The sequence below is a fragment of the Felis catus genome, chromosome D1, assembly GCF_018350175.1.
Source record: "Felis catus isolate Fca126 chromosome D1, F.catus_Fca126_mat1.0, whole genome shotgun sequence".
NCBI classification, from domain to species: domain Eukaryota; kingdom Metazoa; phylum Chordata; class Mammalia; order Carnivora; family Felidae; genus Felis; species Felis catus.
Genome location: NC_058377.1, coordinates 12,530,388 through 12,548,054, shown reverse-complemented (window position 1 = coordinate 12,548,054; position 17,667 = coordinate 12,530,388). Strand labels below are relative to the sequence as shown.

The 17,667-nt window shown below is 38.0% G+C and overlaps 1 protein-coding gene and 1 long non-coding RNA gene across 3 annotated transcripts in view; both read left to right on the top strand.

The window, feature by feature from the left end:
* Window positions 1-572: 572 nt before the first annotated feature.
* Window positions 573-5,584, top strand: LOC101101250 (NXPE family member 4). Its single transcript, XM_019811309.3, is given in 2 exon segments — window positions 573-2,100; window positions 4,969-5,584. Coding segments are annotated over 2 exon segments (795 nt in total). The 5' UTR covers window positions 573-1,838; the 3' UTR covers window positions 5,502-5,584.
* A 33-nt stretch (window positions 5,585-5,617) lies between these two features.
* LOC123380336 overlaps window positions 5,618-17,667 on the top strand; it is a 71,727-nt gene continuing 59,677 nt past the window's right edge. The window contains exons 1-4 of one of the 2 annotated variants that reach the window (XR_006585942.1): window positions 5,618-7,907; window positions 10,670-10,805; window positions 11,927-12,050; window positions 14,541-14,669. This is a non-coding gene — a long non-coding RNA (uncharacterized LOC123380336). Of the gene's footprint in view, window positions 10,806-11,926; window positions 12,051-14,540; window positions 14,670-17,667 lie in introns of both variants that reach the window. The other variant, XR_006585941.1, reaches the window with a different exon arrangement.

Genomic DNA, 17,667 nt, shown 5'->3' with positions numbered 1-17,667 from the left:
TGTTTGGGACTCTGTGCTTCCTGGACCTGGATGTCTATTTCCTTCTCCAGCTTAGGGAAGTTTTTGGCCATTACTTATTCAAATGAGTTTTTCTGCCCATTTCCTTCTCTCTCTTCTTCTGGGATCCTTATAATGTAAATGTTAGTATGCTTAATGTTATCCCATGGCTACCTTAAACTATCCTTATATTTTTTATTTTTTCAATTTGTTTCAGTGTTTGTGTCATTCAGTTTGGGTGATTTTCACTATTCTGTCTTCCAGATTGCTATCCCATTCTTCTGTTGTATATACTCTACTGCTGATTTACTCTAGTTTATTTTCCATTTCAGTTTGTATTCTTTGGCTCTGCTTTTTTTTTTATATTTTCTAACTCTTAAAGTTCTCCATTCTTCCATTTTGTTGATCATTATTATAACCATGACTTATCTCTGTTTTATTAAGGTTTTGGGGTAGGGGGTATTTTGTTTTTTCATTTGGAACATAATTCTCAGTTCCTCATTTTGCTTCACTCTTTTTTTTTTTTTCTATGAAATAGGCAGAATGATCATGTCTCTCAGTCTTAACAGTGTGGCCTTGTGCAGGAGCATCCCCTGTGTAAACTGTGTGCCTGGTGGCTTTGGTAGAATGACTGACACTGTAGCAGGCATGGGTCATGAGGTTCTAGGGTGTACTGTGCTGGGGCCACCCTGGTAAGACAGCTAGACCTGGAGTGGGCCTGGGCCAGGAGATCCTGTCACACACAGTGCCTTACAAGATGGCTGAGTCTGGAGTGGGTGCGTGCCAGGGGTTCCTGGTGTATATCATGCCAGGGCAGTCTAGGCCACCTTGGCAGGATGGCTGGGTAAAGCATGGCCTGGAGAAATCCTGTGGCATGCCACTCTGGGGCCCCTTGGCAGGACAGTTGGAGCTGGGGAGGGCACAAACTGGGGGTTGCAGCGTGGGGTGGTTCTTCTAGGGGCAGCTGGAGCTGTTGTGAACTAGGGGCACAGGACTTGCTTGGGGCAGCCCTAGTAAGCTGGCTAGAGCACTTGGACTCTGCTCCCATCAATGCTATTAAGATGGAAGGAGAATGCAAAAAATGGCACTTACCAGCATCTCCAGCCCCAGAAAGCGTTTCAGTAGCTCCTTGTCTATTTAGTAGATGATCTAGGATTAGTTAATGCATTTTCTTCACTTATAAACTAGTTGCCTTTTAAATAGCTGGTTTTTGCTGTGCCCTTAGATAGGGAAGTCTGTATGTGGGCCCCTCCATGAGGTTGTTGCATTGGGAATGAGGCTCCTATTGTTAACCATGCTCCCATCTTTTTACTCTTCTCCATGTAGTCCCTCTACCATTTGTCATGCAGCAGCTGTTCAATCAGCCCTCACTTTTTCAGGAGGAATTGCTGTATATGTAATTGTAGATTTGGTGTGTCCATGGGAGAAGGTGAGTTCAGGGTCTTCCTATGCTGCCGTTCTAGACCCTCTGTTCAAAGAATTTAGTTTGATGATGGCATTTAAGGTGCTGTGACAGAATGGAGCAAACTTGGGGGTAAAGAGGGATAGAATGATAAAATAATTGAGTTTTTATTACTAAGCAAGAATTGGTAACTTTCATAGAAAGGCAAATAAATGCTTAAATTTTACCCAGAGTGTTGTTTTTCTTGGGGAGGCAGGGAAGGGGAGAAAACATGTTCTCTATAATGAATGTTAATGGGCATCACTTAGAAAATTCATATCAGAAAAAAATTATACTAAAAAAAACTATTACATTTAAAGGATGATGTTTCAATAGGCTTTTTCACCTCCCTCATGACCTATTAAGAGGATACTTAGAAAACATAATAGATTCTTAATAAATGGTGATGAATAAGGTGATATTTCGAAGATCCTATCTTGCTGATTCTTTGGCAGAAAAAACAGTTCGAATGAAAAAGAAATGTGAGTTTGGAATGGCATCCACAATCCCGGGTGGACATGTCTGGAAAGACACGTGGAATCCTGTCTCTTGTAGTTTGGCTCCAATCAAAATGAAAGAATGCCTAAGAGGAAATTTTATATATCTAATGGGAGATTCCACAATCTGCCAGTGGATGGAATATTTCAAAAACAGTATCAGCAGTATGCCACAGTCTAAGCTACTATTTATATCTCTTAAAGAAATTACTTTTATTTCAAGGTAGCAATAAGAAAGGCTTCTTCTTCATATTTCTTAATCACAACATACTCAAACTTTTCCAGACATCCTTCCCTTTCCTTTAAAACAATATGTTTATCTGACTGGAAGGGAGCAAGTATAGAAAAGGTTTATTACATTACTCTCCCTGCAGAATACATGCCTCAGTTTGTATCCAGCATGCTCAGAAAATTGTTAACAGAGCTGAAAATACCATAAGATACTGCCCATTTTCTACAGTTGGGATGATGCTTAAGAGTGTGGATTTTAGATCCTGTTGCCCTGGAAGCAAAATTTGACTTCTCCATGTCCTACCTGGATAATCTGGTGCAATTTACATAACTAGTGTCCCCCTCAGTTTCTTCATCTGTAAAATGCAGATGAAAATAGTACCCACCTGGTAAAATGAAGTATTACATACAATGCATTTAGAATTGTTTGTTACATAGTGAAGTTCTCTTTGGTATAAGCTATCATCACTGTATCATTACATGAAGAGAGAGATGCCAGGAGCAAGGTGATGACTTGGCATCAGTTAGAATTAGGCACAAAAAAAAACCACATGCTTTTAAGTATTATCATATATAAACTCTGCCTCTTAGGAGCCATGACCTTTGGCATGTTACTTATTGTCAGTGCGTCATTTTCCTCATCGATCAACTCCACATGATACTACCTGGTAGTTATAAATACTAAATGAGATAATAGTTATAAAATTTTTAACACACTGCAAGGCACACAGACACATAGAAAGTGCCTAGAAAACTTATCTAACATCCAGGTTGGGGCTAGAATCCAGTGGCTAGAATCTTAGTCCCGTTCTCTATTTACTAAACCAAGGATGCACAAAAAGTAATTCAGAACTCACTAGTAGATCTTAGCATTCTTACCTATAAAACTGTTACTGTTTGCCCATTGTGTCCTGGGTCGTGGCTGTCATCACTGGGGACAGTGCACCTTATGTGGCTCCATTATGGCCTTTCTGGAATGATGCCACTCTTGTGATCTCAAACTTAGAAGGTAAGCTTATCCTCCCACTATAAAATCAGTAGGGCCTTGGCTCCGAGCAGTATGTAGAATTCCCACCAGAAGGAATGAGTTTTAAATTGTGACCTCTGAACTCCTCCACACCTCAGTTTGGTGGTAATCTTTAAACAATTAAGGGTCTGGTGGTAATCTCTAGCATCACATTCAGTACCAGTGGATCTCTTAGGTTATAGAAAGTACTGAATTACTGAGTTACCTCCCTCTTTGTCTAATCTTTTAAATTGTAGCAAAATGTGTGTTACACATTTTGTTAAAAGTTAAATCTTACAGCATGCTTTGGGCAAGGATATTGAAGTAAATTAGCAGCAGAATGAAGACAAAGATACTGCCATTTTCATTCAACTAATGCTCCAGTGTCTTCATTTTCAAACCCCCTGGGTTAAAACTTTAAATGTAGCCCTTTACTTCAAAGATGGCACTTGTTACAAAGCATTAATAATCCTCTTATATATTTTTTCCTTAGAAGTTCTAACTACAAAGCAGCTGGCCCCGATAGTCTGATAAAGGTCTAATTTATGGGATGAAAAATTGAAGGACATCATTTTATTCTGTTCATATTACATTTTCATAGGTTCTAAGATTGGGTAGACTGTTTTCACAAGAATTGGGAGGAAGTTCAAACTCAAGTGCAGATTCTGTCACTAGCTGTATAATCTTGAGCAGATCATTTCATCTCTTGGTTTTCTGTAACATGGCAGTTAAATTGTGTGTGTGTGGGTGTGGGTGTGTGTGTGTAGACACAGTAGTTTCCCCCTCACCCCCTTTTATCTATGGTTTCACTTTCCACAGTTGGAATTACTCACAATCACCTGTGGTCTGGAAGCAGAAGATAATCCTCCTGACATATTGCCAGAAGGTCAGTAGTAGTCAAAGGCCATGTCACAGCACTTACATCATTCGCCTCATTTCATCTCATCATGTAGGCGTTTTATCATCTCAAATCATCACAAGGAAAGAAAAAGGATGAGTGCAGTACAACAAGATCTTTTGAGAGAGAGAGAGATCACATTTATCTAACTTTATTCCAGTATATTATAATTATTCTCCTTTTTATTGTTCATCTCTGACTGTGCCTAATTTATAAATTGAACTTTGTCATAGGAATGTATGTGTAGGAAAAAACCTAGTATATATACGGTTCAGTGCCATCTGCAGTTTCAGGCACCCACTGTGGGTCTTGGAATGTATTCTTAATGGATAAGGGGGACATGTGTGTGGAAAGGAGGAGCACGCTTTGAGGTGAATGAATGTATAAATCCAAATAAATGCTTTGTAAACTATGAAGCCCTTCACAAATGGATAGTAAAACCATTATTATAGATGACATGCTCAATCCCATTCTAAGAACAGGTAAAGGAAATGCAGAAGCAGAGAATATAATTCCAGTCTTAAGGAAACAGAGTATTAGGTTTATTTGGTTTTTGAAATGTATACTTCAATTAGTACTTTATCCTCAAGTAAGCTTAATCTACAGCTCACAAAATGTACAAAAATAATACCTAAAAAATTAACTACATCACACTCCAGTGAAGTTACTTGAATGCTTTCTATCCCCAATTTGCTTTTGCATGGTTCTACAAGGGAGCATGTATAATTTCTTATCTGCGTAGCACTTTTGATTCAAACAGTCTTCAAAGCTATTCTTTCAGCTGAACCAGTAATAAATCAGTCATGATTAACTTATGATAAACACCAAACCTTTTCTTCTGTCTTTATGATCTTTATAATTTTACACTTCTTTCATTTTGGGGATTACCTGTCATCAGCACTGAAGTCAATGGATCTGCCTGAGGCTGGAAAATTGCAACACTAACTTGCTGTGGACTTGGATGAGAATATCAACATTCAGTGGCAAAAACATGGTTATCCCTTGATTGGATCATTGACCTATTCAGTGAAAGAAATTGAGTACATTGCCAGAGTCATTGACAGAACTGGAGGAGATAAACACACTGTCATTGTTATTTCTCTGGGCCAGCATTTCAGACCCTTCCGCACTGATGTTTTTATCTGAAGGGCCCTCAATGTCCACAAAGCTGTTCAGTGTCATCTTCTGAGAAGCCCAGATACTATGGTTATCATCAAGGCAGAAAACATCAGGGAGATGCACACTGATGTGGAAAGATTTAGTGATTTTCATGGTTACATCCAGTATCTTGCCATTAAGGACATTTTTCAAGATCTCTATGTGGGCATCATTGATGCCTGATATAACAATTGCATATAGCAAAATAGTGTCCACCCGCCTCAATCTGTAGTCAGAAATCAAATTAATATATTGTTAAACTGTATTTGCTAGCTAACATCTCTGAAATTTATTCACTTAATTAAAAATATTTATGAAGTGTTCGCTGTCCTGTCAGATGCTGTATTTGGCTCTGCACTCCCAATCAGCATGAAATAATCTACACTATGGCTAATCCATAAACCACCAATTCAACCAAATCAGTTCTTTCTAATTGGGCTTCTACTTAAGAGAAAAAAAAATTTAATGCTCATGAAAGGGACCTACACTTCTTGATAAGAGTCCTGCCACTCTTCACAAATGGGAAGTCAATACTTCTAATGGCAAGAATGTGGAGAAATGGTTAAAATTTCTGATTCATGGACATTCAGTGCAATAAAGTCATAAAATATTTGGAGAAAGTCCCATTTTCTCCTTTCTACCATGAAAGACCAACTCAAGATGATTGCCAAGTGGCAAGAGAAGTCTTGTGAGGTAATTCACCATGTCCTCAGTCCTAGAAGAGCAGAATTCCAAGTGAGGTCCCCTGGATACTAAAATCCTTTGACTTGTCTCTCCTTTTAAGAACTCCCACTGCTAGGAGCTAACCTGATTTGATAGAATTTATCCTCCAGGAATATAGAATAGCAGGTGAAAGCACAGTGCCCTAGCATTCAAGAAGCTGAGCTGCAGTCCTTTTGTCAACAGTAATTTTACAACTTTGGATAACTTCAGCTCTCTGGGCCTATTTCCCAAATAAAGGAGTTGGTCCAAGATTTGTGATTTTCAAACCTTGCTCTGTACAAATCTGGGTGCTATAGGTGGTCCATCAGGTACTGCTTGGAGGAACAGGACTTAGGTGCCTGGTGGGCAGGATACAAGTTCTGCTACGCCATTTCAGCCAGCATATCAGCCATGTTGACCTATATGTGTGCTGGACTTCTGGGACGGTTTTGATTTGAAAAGGCTCCACTACTTAAAACTGTTTGAAAACCAATAATCAAAACATTGGTTTCTGTAACCTACACATGGAGGTTTAACATTTTAATCTCTCACTTGGATTTTAACAGACCTTCCCAAAACTTAATCATTTAAATCATTTAAAAATTTAAAATTTAAAATCATTTAAAAAAATAATGATAGAATTTCAGTTGGAAAGGGAAATATCATTATCATAAAAACAACCTGGCAGCATATTCTTCCTTAATTTTTCACTCCAAACCATGCCCACATACTTCTGGGCCTCTGACCTACTCTTGCTGCTTCTAGGAAAGAACAATTATAGTAGAAACATCATAAATCTATTTATCCAGTTTCCTCTGGGTAAAGGATAATAAATTTTTACTTATTTGCCCAGGAACAAGGGTTCACAGTTCAGTGCCCAGTACACATTCAGATGGTCAAAAATTTTATCCATCATGCGCCAGGAACTATTCTAGTCTGTAGTCATAAAGTGGTCACAAAGGCAAATGAATTCTCTGCCATGAAAGAATTTACGTTATAAGAAAGAATAATGTAGATATAAAATAATTCCGACCTGCTCAAGTAGTATAAACAAAGTATATAATGTTATGTAATGCACAATGATGGCATGATGGTGATGGAGGTGACAAGTAGAGTTAGAGAAGACCTCTCAGGGGAAAGCACTTCAAGTAAGATCAAAATACTGGAAATGAGGCATCCATGAGAGAAAGTAGGGACAGAAAAAATGACAATTGCAAAACCCAAGAGACATAATGGAGCTGGGTTTATTTAAGGAACAGGGATCATTATGCCTGGAGTATTGGCAATGCAGGAAATATGGAGGGAGAAGTTACAGAGGAAAGCAGGAGCCCGATCATGTATGGCCTCTGTAGCCTTTGGCAAGGAGTTTGAATTTTATTCTGATTACACTTGGAAGGCAGTAGAGGGATGGAAAAATAGAAGGAGCAATAGAGCAAGAAAAGAGAGTGTAAGGGAGGGAAGGACTGGTTACCTTAACTCGGGCATCACCATAGACTGTTCCAGTTGCTAAGGTCAGAATGAACAAGAGTTGTGAAACCATGGAAACCTGGAACAGCATGTGTTGTTTTCTATTAATAAAGTGATTTTCCACAATCACTCTTCAAGTGAAGTGAGAATGGATAAGAGGTATTGGAGGTCATGTTAAAGGGCAGATTTTTAAAGAGAACACACAGAGGGCTGTAATTTTAGAACAGAGACTAAAAATTAGAATGAGACCTGGAGATTTTTTTACGAAAAGAAAGAGAAATATGTTTGTAACATATAAATCCTAAGAGAAATGTAAGCTCAGATAGGACAATACATTGAGAACAGCTCTCAGAAGTTTGCACTTTTGGTTCTTCCAAAAACTGAATCATCATAAACATAGAAGTAACTGTTGCTATGCCTCCTTGACATTAGATGTGGTCATTTCCTGTCTGAGATGATTGCCGAGTATGTACCCAGAAATGCAAGTTGGTCTTCCAACGGGATGAAAAGGTAAAAATGACTGGCACCCAGCCTTTTAGATAGAATGAATTGTTACACATGGAAAACTACTCCTGAAAGAAACAAAGAGGTGAATATTTCCAAGGGAAACCATTGTCAAGGGGCAAGGGTGTTAAAGAATATACTGAGAAGAAACTGAGAAGGTAAGTGTTTTTTAATTACATATATGGGGACCTTTCCAAGGAAAATGTTTCAAAAACTGGTATTTTCTAAGTACCACTTAGTGCTGAATTCCTGTAGTTAGACTCTCTCATTGTTGTATAAGTTTGGATCCAATTAGAAGGTAGAAACGATACAGTGAACTAAACTGAGGAAGTCCCATCTAGAGAATTATCAAACTCTGGTAAAGGAGTGACTGTAATATATAAGGAAATCATATGGTACTCTTAGGGTAGAGGGAGGGAATCCAAGGAAAGAGCAACTTGGAAGGGATCCTCCCATGGCTGAGGGTCAGACCTTGTTGGTGAAAGTAACAGAGATTGTTGGTTTTCCCAGACCACAGTTCATGGGCTGTTGCTAGGCAAGCAGAAAACACCTTCTGTGTGTTTTCTGGGTACAGGTGATGGTGGGCAGGGTGCAGGTGAGTGGCAAGCAGAGGCATGGGCATGCAGAGCAGGGGGGGATCTGGAACACAGGCAAACTGTGCAGGAGACCTGCAGAAGTAATCGGTGCCCAGACAAGGAGGAGGTCTTTGTAGAGAGGAAGTTTTGTGGCATCATATTCTGTGTAGGAAAGGCCAGGGTAGATTATCACTAGTTCAGAACAAGTCTGCAAGGCAATAAAATGATGGATAGGTTCTGGGAGCAAGCCTGGGGAAGAGCTCCAGCAGATGGTCCCACACCCAAAACACCAACCCACTGCGTAGCCACTGGAAATAGCAGGATAACACCTTCCTCCTCTAATGTCTTTCCAGTGCCCTCTCTTGAGAAAGCTAAACAATGTGCTCATTGTACAGGAGGCATGCTTCAGAGAATTCTGTCCATTATTGCAGAGAGTATACTGAAGGGAATGTTTGGACATGAGAGAAAAATTGCTAACTGTTACAGTCTTTTGTGTATTCCTTTTTTTTCCTTAGGAAAGAAGACCATGCTCTAATAATACTTCGCATCTTTAAAAAAATGAACAAAAATTTTAAAATCTATATGTATAAATATATACATGTATTTGTATGTGTATATCCATCCCTGAAATTACATTTCTCTTCAGTTACCGTCACACATCTCTCCTCTTTGAACAAAGCCTGCTTCAAAATGTGATTGTTTATTCACTGTCCTCATGACTCATACTCTCTGTTACAACACATTCCATGTTGGCTTATGTTCTACACTGCTCCTCTTAAGGTCACCTTTGTGTTGTCAAATATAATGGCCACTTGTCTGTGTTTATACCGTTCAACCTCTTGGTAGCATTCAAGTTGAATACACCTCCTTTATTCAGACCCTCGCTTTCCTTTGTGTAACATGATTTTCTGTGTTTTCTGCCTGCCTGCCTAGAGACTTTTTCCCCCTCTCGTTTGCCCATTCCACCTCTACTACTTGGTCTCTAAATTTGGAATACCCTGGAGTTCCATCCCCTTCACTGCTTTGCCCTATCTACACTTTCATTCTGGGTAATATCCACTCTCTGGTTTACATACTGCCTAAAATTTCAATGACTTCTAAATATTCGTCTCCAACTCTGATCTCTTGATTGAGTTTAGGAATTGCATAACCAATTGCCTACTTAACTCTATCATCTAGGAGGCATCTCAAACTCACCATGATCAAAGTAGAATTGATTTATATCCCAAAACACATTTGTCCGAGTCTTCTCCAATTCACAAAATGGTAGCAAGACTCCTATAATAGAAGCTATTCTTTATTCATCCATTTCTCTCACCTCAAAATCCTGTCATATTTTGTTAAATGTAGATAATCTATCTCTTCTGTACTTTCATTGCTATCATCCTGGCTCAGGCCACCTCTCTCCTGGAGTTAGGCAACAACTGGTCTTTCTCCTTATAATCTTGAAACTTCTTCAAGGCATTCTCTACACAGCAGTCAGATTGATTTTTTGAAACTGTAAATTGTGTTATTTCACTTCCTTAGATAAAATCTTTCAATGGATTCTAAATCCAGCCGCAGGGCAAGTGTCTCCTAAGAGATAATTTTTCCTGACCACACAAACTAGATGTAGGTCCCTCCATCTATCAGTTATATTATCATGTTCCCTTTTTATGTGACTATCACTATCTAAGATGATCTTATTAAGTTAGGTTTATATGTGATTTTTACCTGTTCTACTCAATGCTAGATTCTAAGCTCCCTGACTATAAAGGCCTTGTGTTGCTCACTAGATGTTTTGTCCACAGCATCTAGAAAACACCCAGACTATATTGGTTCAGTCTGTGTGTGTTGAATAAAATAAAGACTCCTTTTACATTTGTCAGGGAGGAAGCTGGATGCCACAGTGACTAATAGTCACTTATTAGCTCATAGCTAATAATTATATAGCTATTTATAGAATGGCATGTTATAAAGACATGTTCTCTTTCAGGAGGATATATCTAGATATTCCAGAAAGACTCCAAGATCCATCAAGTCTGCAAAAGCCCATGAGATGTGTATTATGAAATACTGTCAGGTTGTGAGTCAGAAATTTCAAATTTAGGGACAAAGGTTGTATTTTTCATGACTACCTATTGGTGACTGAAGCTTTAAAAGAGAAAGAAAAATATGAACATATGTTAACAGTTGTACCTTTGTGTTTGCCAGGAAAGATTTGCTCTTTTGGAACATGAACAATGATAATGCTCCAAGTGTCTCCTGGAAAGGGTTTGGCACACTTAGAAAAATAAGGAAGAATAAGATTTGGTCTCTGCCAGAAAGTATATGTAATCCAACTAAAGAGGTAAACTTGTATGGAAATAACTAAGAAATGAAACCAAGGATCTGCCAGCATAGCCTAAACTTCTATATCTCACACTAAATTAGCCTCTAAAAGTATCTCTTAAATGGGTTTCCCACTTCCAGAACTAGGTAAGGATCATATGAAATATATGTTCCTGCCTTAAACCCATAGTCCAAGCTGTTCCTTTTTAATGGAAAGAAATTCCTTCATAGCATTCTCTAATTAAAGAGAACCATCAAACTTCAAGCCCCAGATCTATATAGGCATACTCAACCACTCCTTTCCTGTGCACTCATAGCACTATTTTCATATGGCTGTGATGTTATGTATTAGAAATAATTCTGTATGTGTCTGATAACATAGATAACACTGAAACTAAATTATATATTTCATGAGGGCAGGGAATATACCTTTATCATTTATAAACAATGCCTGACCTTTGGAGCTCAGAGATCATGCTTGGATTCCTAGTTATTTCCAAGTTTTCAACCGAGGGCATGCAATACATGTTTGGGACTGAATGAATGACTGCATGAATGAACGAATAACTCTTATGACGCATGTGAGGAATAGAACAAAGTTTCAGATAAAGCTTCCCTAAACAAAGAATTAAAGGCAGGAAATGGGACTCCCTCTCTTAGCTGCCTTCATCTGTATTGCCTCTTGTACCGCACATCTGTTGTTTCTCTCCTGACCAACACTCCTCCTTCTAGTAACAGAGCCCCTGTTTTCCTAGAGAACTGCATTTACTCCACTTTATATCATACCAGTGGAACTCTCAAACATGGGGTTCTCCCTCTTTTTGGATCCTACTCATCCATCAAAGCACTCTACCACCGCATAAGTGATGGGTCCCAATGGAGTCCATCAGAGTTCTTCTTTGTGTTTTTTTCTGTGACACATAAATTCTGGAAGGATGTGGGCCCCTCTCATTGTGAAAGTTGAACACTGAAGCCCATGTGTGGCTTAAGCTTCTTGGGACTACAGTGTGAAATGAATCAGTCTGAGAATGGATTTAAGGAAAGAGGACAGGAGGAGAGCCTAGAGGCTTAGAGAACTTGCTTACCTTATTTGAACCCCTAGATGACTCATTAAGTTCCCTTTTTTTCTTTTTCCTTTAGCTGTCATGGAAACTACTAGCATGAGTTGGAAACTACAATTGAAAGAGTCCTGGATAGTGTGTTCCTGTAAGATCAACTTGCCTCTGGAGAGTAATAATAAAAGACTGCAGATGCAGTTGTTCAGGTCATCACAAACTCTAGGAAATTAACAGAATTAAACAGGCCGAGGATCTATGATTGATACCAAAGAGAATTTTCTGGATACCCTGATGGAAAACAGTTGAAATAATAGTATTTCTATCTTTTGCTATGAATCTTCTTAAGATAAGGTGGAGACACAGAGTTTGTATGGAGACTGAATGATTTTATTTCACATATTTCTCCTCAGTGAAAGAAACAGATTAAAGGAACTACCAAAAACCCTAAGAAGTTTGTACTCTTAATATCCCATCTTACTGATCACTAAATTCTGCCTGGAGAGGAGTAGAAAGTTAAGAACCTGTCCAAGATTCTCAACCCAGTCTAGGAGAAACTTTTATCAGATATTACCCAAACAGGATCTAGTGATAAAAGATAAACAAGTAACTCACAATATAAAGAGATAACAAGATACTAACAGAAAGTAGGAAGCTGACAATAAGAAAAACTGTCAAACTTACTCAAAATGGTGGACTTGGCACATGCTGTAGCCTTCCCTCTAAAATAAGTCCACAGAAATGTCTGGAAGGAGATTTATAAAACTTCCTTACCATGCCAGAAAACAAGAAGAATTTCCTTCAACAGAGTGTGAGAAAATCCAAAGACTGAAATCAAAAGAGAGGAGATTAAACTCGAAAACTACAGTCCAAAATGAATTCAGGACTGGAATGCCACAAAAGTTTCATATACTTGGCTCGGGAGAGAGCCCTGAGAAGATTGTAGTCTATTAAGTGTGCAATAGCATTATATCTAAAAAATAATGTTTACACCTTAGCTTAAAAATAATTTATTGCTGGGGCACCTGGGTGGCTCAGTCGGTTAAGCACCCAACTTTGACTCAGGTCATGATCTCACAGTTCGTGAGTTTAAGCCCCATATCAGGCTCTCTGCTGTCAGTACTGAGCCTGCTTCAGATCCTCTGTCCCCCTCTCTCTCTGCCCCTGATCTGCTCTCTCTGTCTCAAAAATAAACATTTAAAAAATAATCTATTGGTAATTTTTCAGTGTATCATAATCATTGCTCATAGATCACCATAACAAATGTAAGTTTGAAATAGTGCAAGAATTAGCAAAATGTGACTGACACAATGTGAGCAAATGCTGTTGAAAAAAATGGCATCAATAGATCATTCAATGCAGGGTTGCCACAAACTTTCAATGTTGTTGTAAAACAAAACAAAAATTCAGTATCTGCAAAGCACGATTAAGTGAAACAGTATAAAATAAGGTATGTCTATACAGGGAAGCTACTAGTAGATCTCACATTCAAAGATGAATATGTAACCAAAATTACCAATCATTTGAAAAAGGTGAATACTTGAAAGAAAAGACATCAAGCACAACACAGAGAAGAGATTTGCACATTCAGGAAACAGTATAATTCATTTCTGGAGTGACCTGAGAAGATGTTGCAGCCATGCTTAAAGTTAGCTAGATGCTTGCTAAACTAAACATAAGATAGATGAAATAAAAAAAAACTTGAGGGACACAATGAAAATCGAAATGAAAACCATACACTGGTAAGGTGAAATATTAACTCAGTAATTCCTCCAGAATATAGAATACAAGGAAAATGAGATCAAAATTGTGAAAGGAAAGTTAGTAGATATTAGTTCTCAGATGTAAAGGGTCATGAGCCATTAAAACTACCAAGAAAAGATAAGATAAAAGATTTGCATAAATTTCATAAAACCAAGGATGAAGAGAACATTTTAAAAAGTTCCAGAAGGATATTAACATTGATATCTGATATCTCATCAGTCACATTCGATGCAAGAAGAAAATAGAACAGCATCTTCAAAGATACAAGACAAATATTTTTCATCTTCTCATCCTATACCAGATAGACTTAACTATTTGTGGATGCAAAGCAAAAACCTATTCAGTGTTGTGTTGGCCCTTTCCGAAAGCACTAAAAAATTTACAAGAAGAGAAATCAATTTAGTAGATAGGAGTAGATTTTTAGATGTAATATCGGTTAGAGAAGCCAGTTACAAAACAATATTGCTATAATTGAGAACCATTATATGTAAGACTTAAGCATAAATATTAGTACAGGTGGTAATGACAGTAGTGGACAATAATTGCTGAGCTGAAACTAAGTACAAAACACTGTTCTAAATACCGTGTAAGTATTCATTTAATCTTCCTAACAATCCTGTCAGCTATATACCTATAAACTGATAATCCTGAGGCACAGAAAAGTTGAATAACTTGCCATTTGTCACAGAGCTAGTAGGTGGTAGAGCCAGGATGTGAACCTAAAAATAACATTGAGATTCCAGATGATATTAAATGTATACTGAATTATGTCCCCCCACCAATTCATGTTGAATTCATGAATTCATGTTGAAGTCCCAAACCCCAGGACTTCAGAATATAACCGTATTTGGAAATAATGTCTTTAAAGAGGTTATTAAGTTACAGCGAGGCACTTTGGGTAGGACCCTAATCCAGTATCTCTGCTCTCCTCATAGGAAAAGGAAGAGACACCAGGGAGGCACATGCACAGAAGAAAGACCATGTGAGGACAGAGCAAGAAGGTGACAATCTGCAAGCCAAGGATAGGGGCCTCAGAAGAGCTTGGACTTAGAGCCACCAGAACTGTGAGAAAATAAATTTCTGTTGCTTACCCTGCTCAGTATGTAGCGTTTTGTTATGGAAGTTCCAGCAAACTAATACTGGTTTGAGTGATAACGATATAGCAATAGGAAAATTTTATGTGCTATCTAGATGCATCTTTGAAAGTATAAATTTAAGCCTATCGGTTTTTTTTTAATTAAGAACAGCTCATAAAGAAATATCTAATTTTAAGCCAGAAGAGGAAAAAATCTAACAAAGGAAATACATAAATGTTTTAAAGGAAACAATAATAAAGAAACCAAGAAAACCAATAAAGAAACCAAGCAAGACTTGGAAATTGGGCTTACAAAATAAGATAGAAATAAGTCTGTTTACATCAGCAATCATATTATATATAAAAGAGTAAAATTCCTAGTTAAAAGTTCAGGTTAGGGGGCCTGGGTGTCTCAGTTGCTTAAGCATCCGACTTAGGCTCAGGTCATGATCTCACAGTTCATGAGTTCAAGCCCTGCGTCAGGCTCTGTGCTAACAGCTCAGAGCCTGGAGCCTGCTTTGGATTCTGTGTTTCCCTCTCTCTCTGCCCCTTCTCTGCTCATGCTCTGTGTCTCTCTGTCTCAGAAATAAATAATAAAACATTAAAAAAAGTCCAGGCTAAAATAGAAAAGTAAGCATGCACTTAACATGCATCCCAGGAATTTCCCTCCTGGACATTTATCCCAGAGAAAGGAAGATTTATGTTGACCTAAAAAACTGTTCACAATTGTTGATATCAGCATTATTTGCCATACCCCAAACTTGGAAACAAATGTTCCTCAATAGGTGAATGGTCATGCGAACTGGGTACATCCATACAATAGAATGCTATTGGCAACACAAAAGAGCAAACTATTGGTAGGTGCAACAGCGTGGATGGATCTCTATGCTATGTGCTAAGTGAAAAAGCCAATCTCAAAACACCATGTATAATTCCATTTATATAACATCCTTGAAATGACACAATTATAGAGACAGAATAGATTTGTGATTACCAGAAGTTAGGAATGGTACGGGAGAAGGAGGGTGTGACTACAAAAGGGTAGATCTTTGTGGTGAGGGAATAGTTCTATATCTTGGTCATAGAGGTAGTAACACAAATTTACATGTGGGGTAAAATTACTGAGAACTACGTGCATGCATTGTACCAGCGACAGATTCTTGGTTTTGATCATATGCCATGTAAATCATAGCCATTGGGGAAAACTGGATGAAAGGCAGAGAGGATCTCTCTGTACAATCTTGGCAACTTCCTATGAATCTGAACGTTAAGTGCAAGGCACTGTTTTAAATATTGTCATGCATTAATTTAATCCTAATAGCAGCCTTATGAGATATATACCTGGAAACTGATGATAGTAAGGCACAGACAAATTGGATTGTTTCTTTTCAAACATATGAACAATGCCTGACACTTGGCAAGCATGTAAAAAACATTTGTTCTATTAGACAGTTAAAATAATACTGAATAATTTGAGGAACTTAAAAAATTGAAATAAATACTAGATTAAATAATGTAATATAGAAGGAGACAATGGGAGCTAAATATTTTATTGACTCTAACATACCATTTATTTAAGATACATCGTTATGTATATACCACCGATACATTAAAATCCTGCAATTAAGTTCATGTATAATGCTTTCTTATAGCTCAGAATTTTTTGTTTTAGATTTATTTATTTAAATTCAAGTTAGTTAACATACAGTGTACTGTTGGTTTCAGAAGTAGAATCCAGTAATTCATCACTTCCATATAATACCCAGTGCTCATCCCAACAAGTGCCCTCCTTAATGCCCATCATCCAGTTATCCCAATCCACCCCGCCCACTTCCCCTCCAGCAACCCCCAGTTTGTTCTCTGTATTTAAGAGTCTCTGATGTTTGCCTCCCACTCTGTTTTTAGCGTATTTTCCTTCCCCTCCCCTATGTTCATCTGTTCTGTTTCTTAAATTCTATGTATGAGTGAAATCATGTGATAGCTGTCTTTCTCTGACTTATTGTGCTTAGCATAATACACTCTAGTTCCATTCACATTTTTGCAAATGGTAAGATTTCATTCTTTTTGATTACCAAGTAATATTGCATTGTATATACACACCATATCACCTTTATCCATTCATCAGTTCATGAACATTGGGATCTTTCCATATTTTAACTGTTGTTGATAGTGCTGCTATAAACATTGGGGTGCATGTGCCCCTTCTAAAGAGCATACCTACATCCCTTGGATATATACCTAGTAGTGCAATTGCTGAGTTATAGGATAGTTGTATTTTTAATTTTTTGAGGAACCTCCATACTGTTTTCCAGAGTGGCTGCACCAGTTTGCATTCCCACCAGCAGTGCAAAAGAGATCCTCTTTCTCCACATCCTCACCAACATCTGTTGTTACCTGAGTCGTTAATTTTAGCCATTCTCATTCTGGTGTGAGGTGGTATCTCATTGTGGTTTTGATTTGTACTTCTCTGGTGAAGAGCGATGTTGAGCACTTTTTCATTTGTCGGTTGGCCATCTGGATGTTTTCTGTGAAGAAGTGTCTATTCATGTCTTTTGCCCATTTCTTCACTGGATTATTTGTTTTTTGGGTGTTGAGTTTGATACGTTCATTATAGATTTTGGATACTAACCAAATGTCATTTGCAAATGTCTTCTCCCTTTAAAGGCAAATATCTTCTTGCCTTTAAGTTTTGTTGATTGTTTCCTTCACTGTGCAGATTTTTATCTTGATGTCCCAGTAGTTCATTTTTGCTTTTATTTCCCTTGCCTCCACAGACATGTCTAGAAAGAAGTTGCTGCAGCTGAGGTCAAAGAGGTTGTTGCCTGTTTTGTCCTCTAGGATTTTGATGGTTTCCTGTCTCACATTTGTGTCTTTCATCCATTTTGAACTTTTTTTTTTGTATGGTGTAAGAAAATGGTCAAGGCTCATTCTTTTGCATGTCACTATCCAGTTTTCCCAACACCATTTGCTGAAAAGACTTTTTTCCT